The sequence below is a fragment of the Oncorhynchus keta genome, chromosome 16 (genome assembly GCF_023373465.1).
Source record: "Oncorhynchus keta strain PuntledgeMale-10-30-2019 chromosome 16, Oket_V2, whole genome shotgun sequence".
Lineage (NCBI taxonomy): Eukaryota > Metazoa > Chordata > Actinopteri > Salmoniformes > Salmonidae > Oncorhynchus > Oncorhynchus keta.
Window position 1 is genome coordinate 17,842,432 of NC_068436.1, and position 18,528 is coordinate 17,860,959.

The following is an 18,528-nucleotide window of genomic DNA, read 5'->3' on the forward strand; positions in this document are numbered from 1 at the left end:
TGTAGGTACTGGTATTAACCATGATATCTGACTGTTGTTAACCCTGTAGGTACTGGTATTAACCATGATATCTGACTGTTTTAACCCTGTAGGTACTGGTATTAACCATGATATCTGACTGTTTTTAACCCTGTAGGTACTGGTATTAACCATGATATCTGACTGTTTTAACCCTGTAGGTACTGGTATTAGCCATGCTATCTGACTGTTATTAACCCGGTAGGTACTGGTATTAACCATGATATCTGACTGTTTTTAACCCTGTAGGTACTGGTATTAACCATGATATCTGACTGTTGTTAACCCTGTAGGTACTGGTATTAACCATGATATCTGACTGTTGTTAACCCTGTAGGTACCTGTATTAACCATGATATCTGACTGTTTTAACCCTGTAGGTACTGGTATTAACCATTATATCTTACTGTTGTTAACCCTGTAGGTACTGGTATTAACCATGATATCTGACTGTTGTTAACCCTGTAGGTACTGGTATTAACCATGATATCTGACTGTTTTTAACCCTGTAGGTACTGGTATTAACCATGATATCTGACTGTTATTAACCCTGTAGGTACTGGTATTAGACATGATATCTGACTGTTTTAACCCTGTAGGTACTGATATTAACCATGATATCTGACTGTTTTAACCCTGTAGGTACTGGTATTAACCATGATATCTGACTGTTATTAACCCTGTAGGTACTGGTATTAGACATGATATCTGACTGTTTTAACCCTGTAGGTACTGATATTAACCATGATATCTGACTGTTATTAACCCTGTAGGTACTGGTATTAGACATGATATCTGACTGTTTTAACCCTGTAGGTACTGGTATTAACCATTATATCTGACTGTTGTTAACCCTGTAGGTACTGGTATTAACCATGATATCTGACTGTTGTTAACCCTGTAGGTACTGGTATTAACCATTATATCTGACTGTTGTTAACTCTGTAGGTACTGGTATTAACCATGATATCTGACTGTTGTTAACCCTGTAGGTACTGGTATTAACCATGATATCTGACTGTTGTTAACCCTGTAGGTACTGGTATTAACCATTATATCTGACTGTTGTTAACTCTGTAGGTACTGGTATTAACCATGATATCTGACTGTTTTTAACTCTGTAGGTACTGGTATTAACCATGATATCTGACTGTTTTAACCCTGTAGGTACTGGTATTAGCCATGATATCTGACTGTTATTAACCCGGTAGGTACTGGTATTAACCATGATATCTGACTGTTTTTAACCCTGTAGGTACTGGTATTAACCATGATATCTGACTGTTGTTAACCCTGTAGGTACTGGTATTAACCATGATATCTGACTGTTGTTAACCCTGTAGGTACCTGTATTAACCATGATATCTGACTGTTTTAACCCTGTAGGTACTGGTATTAACCATTATATCTTACTGTTGTTAACCCTGTAGGTACTGGTATTAACCATGATATCTGACTGTTGTTAACCCTGTAGGTACTGGTATTAACCATGATATCTGACTGTTTTTAACCCTGTAGGTACTGGTATTAACCATGATATCTGACTGTTATTAACCCTGTAGGTACTGGTATTAGACATGATATCTGACTGTTTTAACCCTGTAGGTACTGATATTAACCATGATATCTGACTGTTTTAACCCTGTAGGTACTGGTATTAACCATGATATCTGACTGTTATTAACCCTGTAGGTACTGGTATTAGACATGATATCTGACTGTTTTAACCCTGTAGGTACTGATATTAACCATGATATCTGACTGTTATTAACCCTGTAGGTACTGGTATTAGACATGATATCTGATTGTTTTAACCCTGTAGGTACTGGTATTAACCATTATATCTGACTGTTGTTAACCCTGTAGGTACTGGTATTAACCATGATATCTGACTGTTGTTAACCCTGTAGGTACTGGTATTAACCATGATATCTGACTGTTGTTAACTCTGTAGGTACTGGTATTAACCATGATATCTGACTGTTGTTAACCCTGTAGGTACTGGTATTAACCATGATATCTGACTGTTGTTAACCCTGTAGGTACTGGTATTAACCATTATATCTGACTGTTGTTAACTCTGTAGGTACTGGTATTAACCATGATATCTGACTGTTTTTAACTCTGTAGGTACTGGTATTAACCATGATATCTGACTGTTGTTAACCCTGTAGGTACTGGTATTAACCATGATATCTGACTGTTGTTAACCCAGTAGGTACTGCTATTAACCATGATATCTGACTGTTGTTAACCCTGTAGGTACTGGTATTAACCATGATATCTGACCGTTATTAACCCTGTAGGTACTGCTATTAACCATGATATCTGACTGTTGTTAACCCTGTAGGTACTGGTATTAACCATGATATCTGACTGTTTTAACCCTGCAGGTACTGGTATTAACCATGATATCTGACTGTTTTTAACCCTGTAGGTACTGGTATTAACCATGATATCTGACTGTTGCTAACCCTATAGGTACTGGTATTAACCATGATATCTGACTGTGTTTAACCCTGTAGGTACTGGTATTAACCATGATATCTGACTGTTTTAACCCTGTAGGTACTGGTATTAACCATGATATCTGACTGTTGTTAACCCTGTAGGTACTGGTATTAACCATTATATCTGACTGTTGTTAACCCTGTAGGTACTGGTATTAACCATGATATCTGACCGTTATTAACCCTGTAGGTACTGCTATTAACCATGATATCTGACTGTTGTTAACCCTGTATGTACTGGTATTAACCATGATATCTGACTGTTGTTAACCCTGTAGGTACTGGTATTAACCATGATATCTGACTGTTGTTAACCCTGTAGGTACTGGTATTAACCATGATATCTGACTGTTATTAATCCTGTAGGTACTGGTATTAACCATGATATCTGACTGTTGTTAACCCTGTAGGTACTGGTATTAACCATGATATCTGACTGTTGTTAACCCTGTAGGTACTGGTATTAACCATGATATCTGACTGTGTGTAACCCTGTAGGTACTGGTATTAACCATGATATCTGACTGTTATTAACCCTGTAGGTACTGGTATTAGACATGATATCTGACTGTTTTAACCCTGTAGGTACTGATATTAACCATGATATCTGACTGTTTTAACCCTGTAGGTACTGGTATTAACCATGATATCTGACTGTTATTAACCCTGTAGGTACTGGTATTAGACATGATATCTGACTGTTTTAACCCTGTAGGTACTGATATTAACCATGATATCTGACTGTTATTAACCCTGTAGGTACTGGTATTAGACATGATATCTGACTGTTTTAACCCTGTAGGTACTGGTATTAACCATTATATCTGACTGTTGTTAACCCTGTAGGTACTGGTATTAACCATGATATCTGACTGTTGTTAACCCTGTAGGTACTGGTATTAACCATTATATCTGACTGTTGTTAACTCTGTAGGTACTGGTATTAACCATGATATCTGACTGTTGTTAACCCTGTAGGTACTGGTATTAACCATGATATCTGACTGTTGTTAACCCTGTAGGTACTGGTATTAACCATTATATCTTACTGTTGTTAAACCTGTAGGTACTGGTATTAACCATGATATCTGACTGTTGTTAACCCTGTAGGTACTGGTATTAACCATGATATCTGACTGTTTTTAACCCTGTAGGTACTGGTATTAACCATGATATCTGACTGTTATTAACCCTGTAGGTACTGGTATTAGACATGATATCTGACTGTTTTAACCCTGTAGGTACTGATATTAACCCTGATATCTGACTGTTTTAACCCTGTAGGTACTGGTATTAACCATGATATCTGACTGTTATTAACCCTGTAGGTACTGGTATTAGACATGATATCTGACTGTTTTAACCCTGTAGGTACTGATATTAACCATGATATCTGACTGTTATTAACCCTGTAGGTACTGGTATTAGACATGATATCTGACTGTTTTAACCCTGTAGGTACTGGTATTAACCATTATATCTGACTGTTGTTAACCCTGTAGGTACTGGTATTAACCATGATATCTGACTGTTGTTAACCCTGTAGGTACTGGTATTAACCATTATATCTGACTGTTGTTAACTCTGTAGGTACTGGTATTAACCATGATATCTGACTGTTGTTAACCCTGTAGGTACTGGTATTAACCATGATATCTGACTGTTGTTAACCCTGTAGGTACTGGTATTAACCATTATATCTGACTGTTGTTAACTCTGTAGGTACTGGTATTAACCATGATATCTGACTGTTTTTAACTCTGTAGGTACTGGTATTAACCATGATATCTGACTGTTGTTAACCCTGTAGGTACTGGTATTAACCATGATATCTGACTGTTGTTAACCCAGTAGGTACTGCTATTAACCATGATATCTGACTGTTGTTAACCCTGTAGGTACTGGTATTAACCATGATATCTGACCGTTATTAACCCTGTAGGTACTGCTATTAACCATGATATCTGACTGTTGTTAACCCTGTAGGTACTGGTATTAACCATGATATCTGACTGTTTTAACCCTGCAGGTACTGGTATTAACCATGATATCTGACTGTTTTTAACCCTGTAGGTACTGGTATTAACCATGATATCTGACTGTTGCTAACCCTATAGGTACTGGTATTAACCATGATATCTGACTGTGTTTAACCCTGTAGGTACTGGTATTAACCATGATATCTGACTGTTTTAACCCTGTAGGTACTGGTATTAACCATGATATCTGACTGTTGTTAACCCTGTAGGTACTGGTATTAACCATTATATCTGACTGTTGTTAACCCTGTAGGTACTGGTATTAACCATGATATCTGACCGTTATTAACCCTGTAGGTACTGCTATTAACCATGATATCTGACTGTTGTTAACCCTGTATGTACTGGTATTAACCATGATATCTGACTGTTGTTAACCCTGTAGGTACTGGTATTAACCATGATATCTGACTGTTGTTAACCCTGTAGGTACTGGTATTAACCATGATATCTGACTGTTGTTAACCCAGTAGGTACTGCTATTAACCATGATATCTGACTGTTGTTAACCCTGTAGGTACTGGTATTAACCATGATATCTGACCGTTATTAACCCTGTAGGTACTGCTATTAACCATGATATCTGACTGTTGTTAACCCTGTAGGTACTGGTATTAACCATGATATCTGACTATTTTAACCCTGTAGGTACTGGTATTAACCATGATATCTGACTGTTTTTAACCCTGTAGGTACTGGTATTAACCATGATATCTGACCGTTATTAACCCTGTAGGTACTGCTATTAACCATGATATCTGACTGTTGTTAACCCTGTATGTACTGGTATTAACCATGATATCTGACTGTTGTTAACCCTGTAGGTACTGGTATTAACCATGATATCTGACTGTTGTTAACCCTGTAGGTACTGGTATTAACCATGATATCTGACTGTTGTTAACCCAGTAGGTACTGCTATTAACCATGATATCTGACTGTTGTTAACCCTGTAGGTACTGGTATTAACCATGATATCTGACTGTTGTTAACCCTGTATGTACTGGTATTAACAATGATATCTGACTGTTGTTAACCCTGTAGGTACTGGTATTAACCATGATATCTGACTGTTGTTAACCCTGTAGGTACTGGTATTAACCATGATATCTGACTGTTGTTAACCCAGTAGGTACTGCAATTAACCATGATATCTGACTGTTGTTAACCCTGTAGGTACTGCTATTAACCATGATATCTGACTGTTGTTAACCCTGTAGGTACTGGTATTAACCATGATATCTGACTATTTTAACCCTGTAGGTACTGGTATTAACCATGATATCTGACTGTTTTTAACCCTGTAGGTACTGGTATTAACCATGATATCTGACCGTTTTTAACCCTATAGGTACTGGTATTAACCATGATATCTGACTGTTGTTAACCCTGTAGGTACTGGTATTAACCATGATATCTGACTGCTGTTAACCCAGTAGGTACTGCTATTAACCATGATATCTGACTGTTGTTAACCCTGTAGGTACTGGTATTAACCATGATATCTGATTGTTTTTAACCCTGTAGGTACTGGTATTAACCATGATATCTGACTGTTTTTAACCCTGTAGGTACTGGTATTAACCATGATCTGACTGTTTTTAACCCTGTAGGTACTGGTATTAACCATGATATCTGACTGTTATTAACCCTGTAGGTACTGGTATTAACCATGATATCTGACTGTTTTAACCCTGTAGGTACTGGTATTAACCATGATATGACTGTGTGTAACCCTGTAGGTACTGGTATTAACCATGATATCTGACTGTGTTTAACCCTGTAGGTACTGGTATTAACCATGATATCTGACTGTTGTTAACCCAGTAGGTACTGCTATTAACCATGATATCTGACTGTGTGTAACCCTGTAGGTACTGGTATTAACCATGATATGACTGTGTGTAACCCTGTAGGTACTGGTATTAACCATGATATCTGACTGTGTGTAACCCTGTAGGTACTGGTATTAACCATGATATCTGACTGTTGTTAACCCAGTAGGTACTGCTATTAACCATGATATCTGACTGTTGTTAACCCTGTAGGTACTGGTATTAAACATGATATCTGACTGTTTTTAACCCTGTAGGTACTGCTATTAACCATGATATCTGACTGTTGTTAACCCTGTAGGTACTGGTATTAACCATGATCTGACTGTTTTTAACCCTGTAGGTACTGGTATTAACCATGATATCTGACTGTTTTTAACCCTGTAGGTACTGGTATTAACCATGATCTGACTGTTTTTAACCCTGTAGGTACTGGTATTAACCATGATATCTGACTGTGTGTAACTCTGTAGGTACTGGTATTAACCATGATATCTGACTGTTATTAACCCTGTAGGTACTGGTATTAACCATGATATCTGACTGTGTGTAACCCTGTAGGTACTGGTATCAACCATGATATCTGACTGTGTTTAACCCTGTAGGTACTGGTATTAACCATGATATCTGACTGTGTTTAACCCTGTAGGTACTGGTATTAACCATGATATCTGACTGTGTGTAACCCTGTAGGTACTGGTATCAACCATGATATCTGACTGTGTTTAACCCTGTAGGTACTGGTATTAACCATGATATCTGACTGTGTGTAACCCTGTAGGTACTGGTATCAACCATGATATCTGACTGTTATTAACCCTGTAGGTACTGGTATTAACCATGGTATCTGACTGTTATTAACCCTGTAGGTACTGGTATTAACCATGATATCTGACTGTTATTAATCCTGTAGGTACTGGTATTAACCATGATATCTGACTGTGTTTAACCCTGTAGGTACTGCTATTAACCATGATATCTGACTGTTGTTAACCCTGTAGGTACTGGTATTAACCATGATATCTGACTGTGTTTAACCTTGTAGGTACTGCTATTAACCATGATATCTGACTGTTGTTAACCCTGTAGGTACTGGTATTAACCATGGTATCTGACTGTTTTTAACCCTGTAGGTACTGCTATTAACCATGATATCTGACTGTTATTAATCCTGTAGGTACTGGTATTAACCATGATATCTGACTGTTATTAATCCTGTAGGTACTGGTATTAACCATGATATCTGACTGTTGTTAACCCTGTAGGTACTGGTATTAACCATGATATCTGACTGTTGTTAACCCTGTAGGTACTGGTATTAACCATGATATCTGACTGTGTGTAACCCTGTAGGTACTGGTATTAACCATGATATCTGACTGTTATTAACCCTGTAGGTACTGGTATTAACCATGATATCTGACTGTTATTAATCCTGTAGGTACTGGTATTAACCATGATATCTGACTGTGTTTAACCCTGACTGGTATTAACCATGATATCTGACTGTGTGTAACCCTGTAGGTACTGGTATCAACCATGATATCTGACTGTGTTTAACCCTGTAGGTACTGGTATTAACCATGATATCTGACTGTGTGTAACCCTGTAGGTACTGGTATCAACCATGATATCTGACTGTTATTAACCCTGTAGGTACTGGTATTAACCATGGTATCTGACTGTTATTAACCCTGTAGGTACTGGTATTAACCATGATATCTGACTGTTATTAATCCTGTAGGTACTGGTATTAACCATGATATCTGACTGTGTTTAACCCTGTAGGTACTGCTATTAACCATGATATCTGACTGTTGTTAACCCTGTAGGTACTGGTATTAACCATGATATCTGACTGTGTTTAACCCTGTAGGTACTGCTATTAACCATGATATCTGACTGTTGTTAACCCTGTAGGTACTGGTATTAACCATGGTATCTGACTGTTTTTAACCCTGTAGGTACTGCTATTAACCATGATATCTGACTGTTATTAATCCTGTAGGTACTGGTATTAACCATGATATCTGACTGTTATTAATCCTGTAGGTACTGGTATTAACCATGATATCTGACTGTTGTTAACCCTGTAGGTACTGGTATTAACCATGATATCTGACTGTTGTTAACCCTGTAGGTACTGGTATTAACCATGATATCTGACTGTGTGTAACCCTGTAGGTACTGGTATTAACCATGATATCTGACTGTTATTAACCCTGTAGGTACTGGTATTAACCATGATATCTGACTGTGTTTAACCCTGTAGGTACTGATATTAACCATGATATCTGACTGTGTGTAACCCTGTAGGTACTGCTATTAACCATGATATCTGACTGTTGTTAACCCTGTAGGTACTGGTATTAACCATGATATCTGACTGTTGTTAACCCTGTAGGTACTGGTATTAACCATGATATCTGACTATTTTAACCCTGTAGGTACTGGTATTAACCATGATATCTGACTGTTTTTAACCCTGTAGGTACTGGTATTAACCATGATATCTGACCGTTATTAACCCTGTAGGTACTGCTATTAACCATGATATCTGACTGTTGTTAACCCTGTATGTACTGGTATTAACCATGATATCTGACTGTTGTTAACCCTGTAGGTACTGGTATTAACCATGATATCTGACTGTTGTTAACCCTGTAGGTACTGGTATTAACCATGATATCTGACTGTTGTTAACCCAGTAGGTACTGCTATTAACCATGATATCTGACTGTTGTTAACCCTGTAGGTACTGGTATTAACCATGATATCTGACTGTTGTTAACCCTGTATGTACTGGTATTAACAATGATATCTGACTGTTGTTAACCCTGTAGGTACTGGTATTAACCATGATATCTGACTGTTGTTAACCCTGTAGGTACTGGTATTAACCATGATATCTGACTGTTGTTAACCCAGTAGGTACTGCAATTAACCATGATATCTGACTGTTGTTAACCCTGTAGGTACTGCTATTAACCATGATATCTGACTGTTGTTAACCCTGTAGGTACTGGTATTAACCATGATATCTGACTATTTTAACCCTGTAGGTACTGGTATTAACCATGATATCTGACTGTTTTTAACCCTGTAGGTACTGGTATTAACCATGATATCTGACCGTTTTTAACCCTATAGGTACTGGTATTAACCATGATATCTGACTGTTGTTAACCCTGTAGGTACTGGTATTAACCATGATATCTGACTGTTGTTAACCCAGTAGGTACTGCTATTAACCATGATATCTGACTGTTGTTAACCCTGTAGGTACTGGTATTAACCATGATATCTGATTGTTTTTAACCCTGTAGGTACTGGTATTAACCATGATATCTGACTGTTTTTAACCCTGTAGGTACTGGTATTAACCATGATCTGACTGTTTTTAACCCTGTAGGTACTGGTATTAACCATGATATCTGACTGTTATTAACCCTGTAGGTACTGGTATTAACCATGATATCTGACTGTTTTAACCCTGTAGGTACTGGTATTAACCATGATATGACTGTGTGTAACCCTGTAGGTACTGGTATTAACCATGATATCTGACTGTGTTTAACCCTGTAGGTACTGGTATTAACCATGATATCTGACTGTTGTTAACCCAGTAGGTACTGCTATTAACCATGATATCTGACTGTGTGTAACCCTGTAGGTACTGGTATTAACCATGATATGACTGTGTGTAACCCTGTAGGTACTGGTATTAACCATGATATCTGACTGTGTGTAACCCTGTAGGTACTGGTATTAACCATGATATCTGACTGTTGTTAACCCAGTAGGTACTGCTATTAACCATGATATCTGACTGTTGTTAACCCTGTAGGTACTGGTATTAAACATGATATCTGACTGTTTTTAACCCTGTAGGTACTGCTATTAACCATGATATCTGACTGTTGTTAACCCTGTAGGTACTGGTATTAACCATGATCTGACTGTTTTTAACCCTGTAGGTACTGGTATTAACCATGATATCTGACTGTTTTTAACCCTGTAGGTACTGGTATTAACCATGATCTGACTGTTTTTAACCCTGTAGGTACTGGTATTAACCATGATATCTGACTGTGTGTAACTCTGTAGGTACTGGTATTAACCATGATATCTGACTGTTATTAACCCTGTAGGTACTGGTATTAACCATGATATCTGACTGTGTGTAACCCTGTAGGTACTGGTATCAACCATGATATCTGACTGTGTTTAACCCTGTAGGTACTGGTATTAACCATGATATCTGACTGTGTTTAACCCTGTAGGTACTGGTATTAACCATGATATCTGACTGTGTGTAACCCTGTAGGTACTGGTATCAACCATGATATCTGACTGTGTTTAACCCTGTAGGTACTGGTATTAACCATGATATCTGACTGTGTGTAACCCTGTAGGTACTGGTATCAACCATGATATCTGACTGTTATTAACCCTGTAGGTACTGGTATTAACCATGGTATCTGACTGTTATTAACCCTGTAGGTACTGGTATTAACCATGATATCTGACTGTTATTAATCCTGTAGGTACTGGTATTAACCATGATATCTGACTGTGTTTAACCCTGTAGGTACTGCTATTAACCATGATATCTGACTGTTGTTAACCCTGTAGGTACTGGTATTAACCATGATATCTGACTGTGTTTAACCTTGTAGGTACTGCTATTAACCATGATATCTGACTGTTGGTAACCCTGTAGGTACTGGTATTAACCATGGTATCTGACTGTTTTTAACCCTGTAGGTACTGCTATTAACCATGATATCTGACTGTTATTAATCCTGTAGGTACTGGTATTAACCATGATATCTGACTGTTATTAATCCTGTAGGTACTGGTATTAACCATGATATCTGACTGTTGTTAACCCTGTAGGTACTGGTATTAACCATGATATCTGACTGTTGTTAACCCTGTAGGTACTGGTATTAACCATGATATCTGACTGTGTGTAACCCTGTAGGTACTGGTATTAACCATGATATCTGACTGTTATTAACCCTGTAGGTACTGGTATTAACCATGATATCTGACTGTTATTAATCCTGTAGGTACTGGTATTAACCATGATATCTGACTGTGTTTAACCCTGTAGGTACTGGTATTAACCATGATATCTGACTGTGTGTAACCCTGTAGGTACTGGTATCAACCATGATATCTGACTGTGTTTAACCCTGTAGGTACTGGTATTAACCATGATATCTGACTGTGTGTAACCCTGTAGGTACTGGTATCAACCATGATATCTGACTGTTATTAACCCTGTAGGTACTGGTATTAACCATGGTATCTGACTGTTATTAACCCTGTAGGTACTGGTATTAACCATGATATCTGACTGTTATTAATCCTGTAGGTACTGGTATTAACCATGATATCTGACTGTGTTTAACCCTGGGTACTGCTATTAACCATGATATCTGACTGTTGTTAACCCTGTAGGTACTGGTATTAACCATGATATCTGACTGTTTTAACCCTGTAGGTACTGGTATTAACCATGATATCTGACTGTTGTTAACCCTGTAGGTACTGGTATTAACCATGGTATGTAGGTACTGACTGATATCTGACTGTTAAATCCTGTAGGTACTGGTATTAACCATGATATCTGACTGTTATTAACCTGTAGGTACTGGTATTAACCATGATATCTGACTGTTGTTAACCCTGTAGGTACTGGTATTAACCATGATATCTGACTGAACTGTAGGTACTGGTTTAACCCTGATATCTGGTGTGTAACTGGGTATTATTACCATGATATCTGACTGTTAGTAACCCTGTAGGTACTGGTATTAACCATGATATCTGACTGTGTTTAACCCTGTAGGTACTGATATTAACCATGATATCTGACTGTGTGTAACCCTGTAGGTACTGGTATTAACCATGATATCTGACTGTGTGTAACCCTGTAGGTACTGGTATCAACCATGATATCTGACGGTGTTTAACCCTGTAGGTACTGGTATTAACCATGATATCTGACTGTGTAACCCTGGTATTAACCATGATATCTGACTGTTATTAACCCTGTAGGTACTGGTATTAACCATGGTATCTGACTGTTATTAACCCTGTAGGTACTGGTATTAACCATGATATCTGACTGTTATTAATCCTGTAGGTACTGGTATTAACCATGATATCTGACTGTGTTTAACCCTGTAGGTACTGCTATTAACCATGATATCTGACTGTTGTTAACCCTGTTACTGGTATTAACCCTGATATCTGGTACCCTGGTATTATTAACCATGATATCTGACTGTTGTTAACCCTGTAGGTACTGGTATTAACCATGATATCTGACTGTTTTTAACCCTGTAGGTACTGGTATTAACCATGATATCTGACTGTTATTAATCCTGTAGGTACTGGTATTAACCCTGTTATTAATCCTGTAGGTACTGGTATTAACCATGATATCTGACTGTTGTTAACCCTGTAGGTACTGGTATTAACCATGATATCTGACTGTTGTTAACCCTGTAGGTACTGGTATTAACCATGATATCTGACTGTGTGTAACCCTGTAGGTACTGGTATTAACCATGATATCTGACTGTTATTAACCCTGTAGGTACTGGTATTAACCATGATATCTGACTGTGTTTAACCCTGTAGGTACTGATATTAACCATGATATCTGACTGTGTGTAACCCTGTAGGTACTGGTATTAACCATGATATCTGACAGTTATTAACCCTGTAGGTACTGGTATTAACCATGATATCTGACAGTTATTAACCCTGTAGGTACTGGTATTAACCATGATATCTGACTGTGTTTAACCCTGTAGGTACTGGTATTAACCATGGTATCTGACTGTGTTTAACCCTGTAGGTACTGGTATTAACCATGATATCTGACTGTGTGTAACCCTGTAGGTACTGGTATTAACCATGATATCTGACTGTGTTTAACCCTGTAGGTACTGGTATTAACCATGGTATCTGACTGTGTTTAACCCTGTAGGTACTGGTCTCCACATCAGCCTGATAATGGTGATGGCAAACACATATAGCAGCCTTCAATGTAGTGTCACGAACCGGCTCAAAGCCCGTAACAAAGGGAGACAACGTGGAGATAAGGAGTAGCAAAATATATATTTATTAACTAAAGCAACTAAGTATAATATACAATGGTGTGTGTAATCAGTAATCAGTAGTGTAAGTGAGTGTTTTGCATGCATGAATGTGATAATGCAGGGTGATGAAAGGTGCCAAAGCAAACAAACAAAAGGCCACCAAGAACCACAACACAATCTACAAAAGGTGTCTGCATGGAGAGAGTCTCTTCCATGAATGTGGAAGAGGTCTATTTATCCTGGGAGACACCTGGCCCAGGTGTTTCCCATGTAGCTGACGACCCTCCCAACTCCGCCCACCGGCATCCTAATAAGGAAACAAGAACAAAGAGAGAATACGGCAGACAGAGTGGGAGGGTCGTCACAGTAGACAACTTCCTCCTTCATTCTCTCTCTCTCTCTTTCTCTCTGTCTTTCTCACACATGCACATACACAAATGCATACACATATTGTTGTATGTGTTTGTAGTTCAACATGAAGTCAGTACAGTTTACATTGAGCATACACATCATTTCCAATTCAAATATATTCAACAGATATTTACATGCTGCAATTTAGGCCTGGTGATGACATTCTCAACAGTACCAAACCACCATTACATACACTGTATAGGAGGTGACTGTACCACCAACCAATGAGTGTAGTAGAGATACCAAAGGATGTTACTTAATCATCTTTGACAGTTAGTCTTTGTTGTCAATTTACATATAAGCACAATAACAAATGCTCTATTTGACTGCTCCCCTATATGGTCCCAAAAGAGGGAGGGGAAGTGGATATTTTCAGTGGTTCAACCAGCTGTCACTCAAAATTATCAACCAATCATGTTCATCCTCACTGGTTAAAGCTGCCCACACTCAATATCCACTTGAATCAGTTTGTAGTGTCACATCTATTGTCTGGACATTATAATGACCCATGTTTGTAGTCCTGGACCTCCTGAACATGTTGATGTATATTTGGGAGTAAACAGAGGGTCCAAATCAGCAGAAAGGTGAAAGGAAGGAGGAGTTCTGGAAACTCCCTGAATTATCTTGGGGCTGTTACATATAATATTTAATATATGTTAACAGCTAGTCTTTGTTCTCCACTTCCCCTCTATGATCTATATCTTCCTGGTATGACAGTGTCCTGTCCATCATCACAAATAGCAAGTCCCGTTCCCTGGACAGGAGGACTGTGTTGAGATTTACTCTGGACAAGATGATCATGTAGAGACATGGAATGATTTATATTGTTCTGCAGAAAATGGTTTAACAATAACCACTATAACAATCTCACACACACACACACACACACACACACACACACACACACACACACACACACACACACACACACACACACACACACACACACACACACACACACACACACACACACACACACACACACACACACACACACACACACACACACACACACACACACACACACACACACACACACACACACACACACACACACACACACACACACACACACACACACACACACACACACACACACACACACACACACACACACACACACACACACACACACACACACACACACACACACACACACACACACACATACACACACACACACACACACACACACACACACACACACACACACACACACATACACACACACACACACACACACACACACACACACACACACACACACACACACACACACACACACACACACACACACACACACACACACACACACACACACACACACACACACACATACACATACACACACACGGACAAAAGTATACAAGTACGCACACTAGTATGCAAACGTTTTTGTATTAGCAAAGCCACAACTACCCGTGTCATTTTGTTGATACTTCCCTAGAGTTAACACCGACAGCAGTCACACAGACAGAGACAAACAGATGACTCAGAGACAGAGATGTCACTAGAAGCAGAGACTTAACGCATAGAGGTCTTGCAGTTGATGTACGACGCCTTCTGGCAGCCAAGTTGGAAGACCACCACATTAATTCTAGAATCAGAGACTTAATGTATAGTAGATCTACATAGAAAGAAAGACCCAGGCATTGTTAAAGATGTCAAAGGTCATCAATGCTGAACCAGATAGGAACAAGAAGGTCAAGTTTGACAGAGGTGAGATGGAGGAGAGGATTGTAGATATCTACGTCAGTGCAGACACCCTGAGAGACGGTGAGACCAGCACCAAGAGAGAAGAGACAGCACACACTGCCCCTGATAATGGACCAGGAGACCAGCGAACAAGTAACACACACACACACACACACACACACACACACACACACACACACACACACACACACACACACACACACACACACACACACACACACACACACACACACACACACACACACACACACACACACACACACACACACACACACACACACACACACACACAAAACATTAAAGTCTCTTGTATGTGTCCACAGAGCCTGATAGGTCAGGGAAGAGACCCTCCCTAGTTGCTGCAGTGTTTCTGGGGCTGCTGTGTGTTCTCCTGGCTGGGATCATAGGCCTGTCTGTCTGCTGTGAGTTTGTCTCCAAGTTCATTGCTTATCACCTAATTGTAAGAAGTGCTGGTTACTAAGCCTATTTTCCAGGTGTTTTACTTAGTAACTATGTGTTCATACTTTGTAGATAACAGAGACATCACAGATTCTGAGGATAAAAGGAATAACTTGTTCCAGAGTTTCTCCCTTTTTAAAATCAACGCAACTGAAGAGAGAGACCAGCTCCAGACCAGATACAACAACTTGACTAAAGAGAGAGACCAGCTACAGACTGAGAGAGTTTTTCTTAGCGAGAGGCTTTTTAATCTCAGTGAGTAAACCTACATTTGTGTCTGTATTATTTTATCCAGCGTGAAAAGATGAAGGAAATTCATGTCAATCATCTTGTAGAACAAACCTGTCCTGCTGGCTGGCAGAAGTTTGAATCCAGTTGGTACTTCCTGTCTACTGAGTCTAAAACCTGGAAGGGGAGCAGAGAGGACTGTCTGGAGAGAGGAGCAGACCTGGTGATCATAAACAGTGATAAGGAACAGGTGAGAGAGAGAGAGAGAGAGAGAGAGAGAGAGAGAGAGAGAGAGAGAGAGAGAGAGAGAGAGAAATATGTATCTTTGTCAACAACAGAGTTTCTCTTCAAGTCAGTGAGTGAGTGAGAGTGAGTGAGTGAGTGAGAAAAAGAGAGTGAGAGCCAGAGAAAAGGAGAGAGAGAGAACAGAGCAGAGGAGAGAGAGGAATAGAGACCAGAAGGATATACGAGCATCATGAATATAACTGAGCTTTGTCACTGACAACAAAGGTAATATACTACTGCTCTAATAACACTGAGGGAGAGTCCCGTGATAGAAGTGAGTCCAGTCCACTGACTGACTCTGACTGAGGTGAAGGGCACTGACCACCCCAGGATACTCCTATGACTGCTCTAATACGCACTGACACACCGCCAGGAACTATCGGTAAAACACTGAATAACAAACCAAGCAAGGTAATATACTACTGCTCTAATAACACTGACCACCCTAGGCAAGGTAATATCACTACTGGTATCTAATATGACCACCCCAAGGTAATATACTACTGCTCTAATAACACTGACCACCCCAAGTATCTACTACTGCTCTAAAACATGACCAAACAAGGTAATAATATACTGCTCAATAACTTGACCACAAGGGAGTCTGGATTGGTCTGACTGACTCTGTTACTGAGGGGACACTGGAAATGGGTGGACGGTACTGCCTAATAACACTGACCAACCCAAGGTAATATACTACTGCTCTAATAACACTGACCACCCCAAGGTAATATAATACTGCTCTAATAACACTGACCACCCCAAGGTAATATACTACTGCTCTAATAACACTGACCACCCCAAGGTAATATACTACTGCTATAATAACACTGACCACCCCAAGGTAATATACTACTGCTCTAATAACACTGACCACCCCAAGGTAATATACTACTGCTCTAATAACACTGACCACCCCAAGGTAATATACTACTGCTCTAATAACACTGACCACCCCAAGGTAATATACTACTGCTCTAATAACACTGACCACCCCAAGGTAATATACTACTGCTCTAATAACACTGACCACCCCAGGTAATATACTACTGCTCTAATAACACTGACCACCCCAAGGTAATATACTACTGCTCTAATAACACTGACCACCCCAAGGTAATATACTACTGCTCTAATAACACTGACCACCCCAAGGTAATATACTACTGCTCTAATAACACTGACCACCCCAAGGTAATATACTACTGCTCTAATAACACTGACCACCCCAAGGTAATATACTACTGCTCTAATAACACTGACCACCCCAAGGTAATATACTACTGCTCTAATAACACTGACCACCCCAAGGTAATATACTACTGCTCTAATAACACTGACCACCCCAAGGTAATATACTACTGCTCTAATAACACTGACCACCCCAAGGTAATATACTACTGCTCTAATAACACTGACCACCCCAAGGTAATATACTACTGCTCTAATAACACTGACCACCAAGGTAATATACTACTGCTCTAATAACACTGACCACCCCAAGGTAATATACTACTGCTCTAATAACACTGACCACCCCAAGGTAATATACTACTGCTCTAATAACACTGACCACCAAGGTAATATACTACTGCTCTAATAACACTGACCACCCAAGGTAATATACTACTGCTCTAATAACACTGACCACCCCAAGGTAATATACTACTGCTCTAATAACACTGACCACCAAGGTAATATACTACTGCTCTAATAACACTGACCACCCCAAGGTAATATACTACTGCTCTAATAACACTGACCACCCCAAGGTAATATACTACTGCTCTAATAACACTGACCACCCCAAGGTAATATACTACTGCTCAATAACACTGACCACCCCTAATATACTATGAATAACACTGTAAGGTAATATACTACTGCTCTAATAACACTGACCAGT

General features: G+C 39.2%; 1 protein-coding gene and 2 long non-coding RNA genes across 5 annotated transcripts in view; all 3 read left to right on the forward strand.

Moving 5' to 3' along the window:
* LOC127908000 (uncharacterized) overlaps positions 1–10,693 on the forward strand; it is a 33,235-nt gene extending 22,542 nt beyond the window's left edge. Inside the window, exons 5-6 of the long non-coding RNA XR_008065857.1 lie at positions 8,587–8,674; positions 10,642–10,693. This is a non-coding gene — a long non-coding RNA (uncharacterized LOC127908000). The remainder of the gene's footprint in view (positions 1–8,586; positions 8,675–10,641) is intronic.
* Positions 10–6,817, forward strand: LOC127908002 (uncharacterized). Of its 3 annotated transcripts, none has more exons than XR_008065862.1 (3): positions 10–49; positions 6,181–6,224; positions 6,310–6,817. It is a non-coding gene; the product is annotated as an uncharacterized LOC127908002 (long non-coding RNA). The 3 variants fall into 3 exon arrangements; XR_008065860.1 differs by lacking the exon at positions 10–49 and adding an exon at positions 2,457–2,630; XR_008065861.1 differs by lacking the exon at positions 10–49 and adding an exon at positions 4,603–4,776.
* A 3,254-nt stretch (positions 10,694–13,947) lies between the features above and the next one.
* LOC127907891 (C-type lectin domain family 12 member B-like) lies at positions 13,948–17,016 on the forward strand. Its single transcript, XM_052464357.1, has 5 exons — positions 13,948–15,782; positions 15,974–16,072; positions 16,182–16,364; positions 16,445–16,587; positions 16,996–17,016. Exons 1-5 carry the CDS (start codon positions 15,596–15,598, stop codon positions 17,014–17,016), a joined length of 633 nt encoding a protein of 210 aa, XP_052320317.1. The 5' UTR covers positions 13,948–15,595.
* Positions 17,017–18,528: the final 1,512 nt, after the last annotated feature.

Bases quoted from the DNA above. Each gene is read 5' to 3' on its own strand.
- LOC127907891 (XM_052464357.1), top strand. From the start codon at position 15,596: ATGTCAAAGGTCATCAATGCTGAACCAGATAGGAACAAGAAGGTCAAG. The intron at 15,783-15,973 runs GTAACACACACA...ATGTGTCCACAG, and splicing joins ACCAGGAGACCAGCGAACAA to AGCCTGATAGGTCAGGGAAG. The intron at 16,365-16,444 runs GTGAGTAAACCT...ATCATCTTGTAG, and splicing joins CGAGAGGCTTTTTAATCTCA to AACAAACCTGTCCTGCTGGC.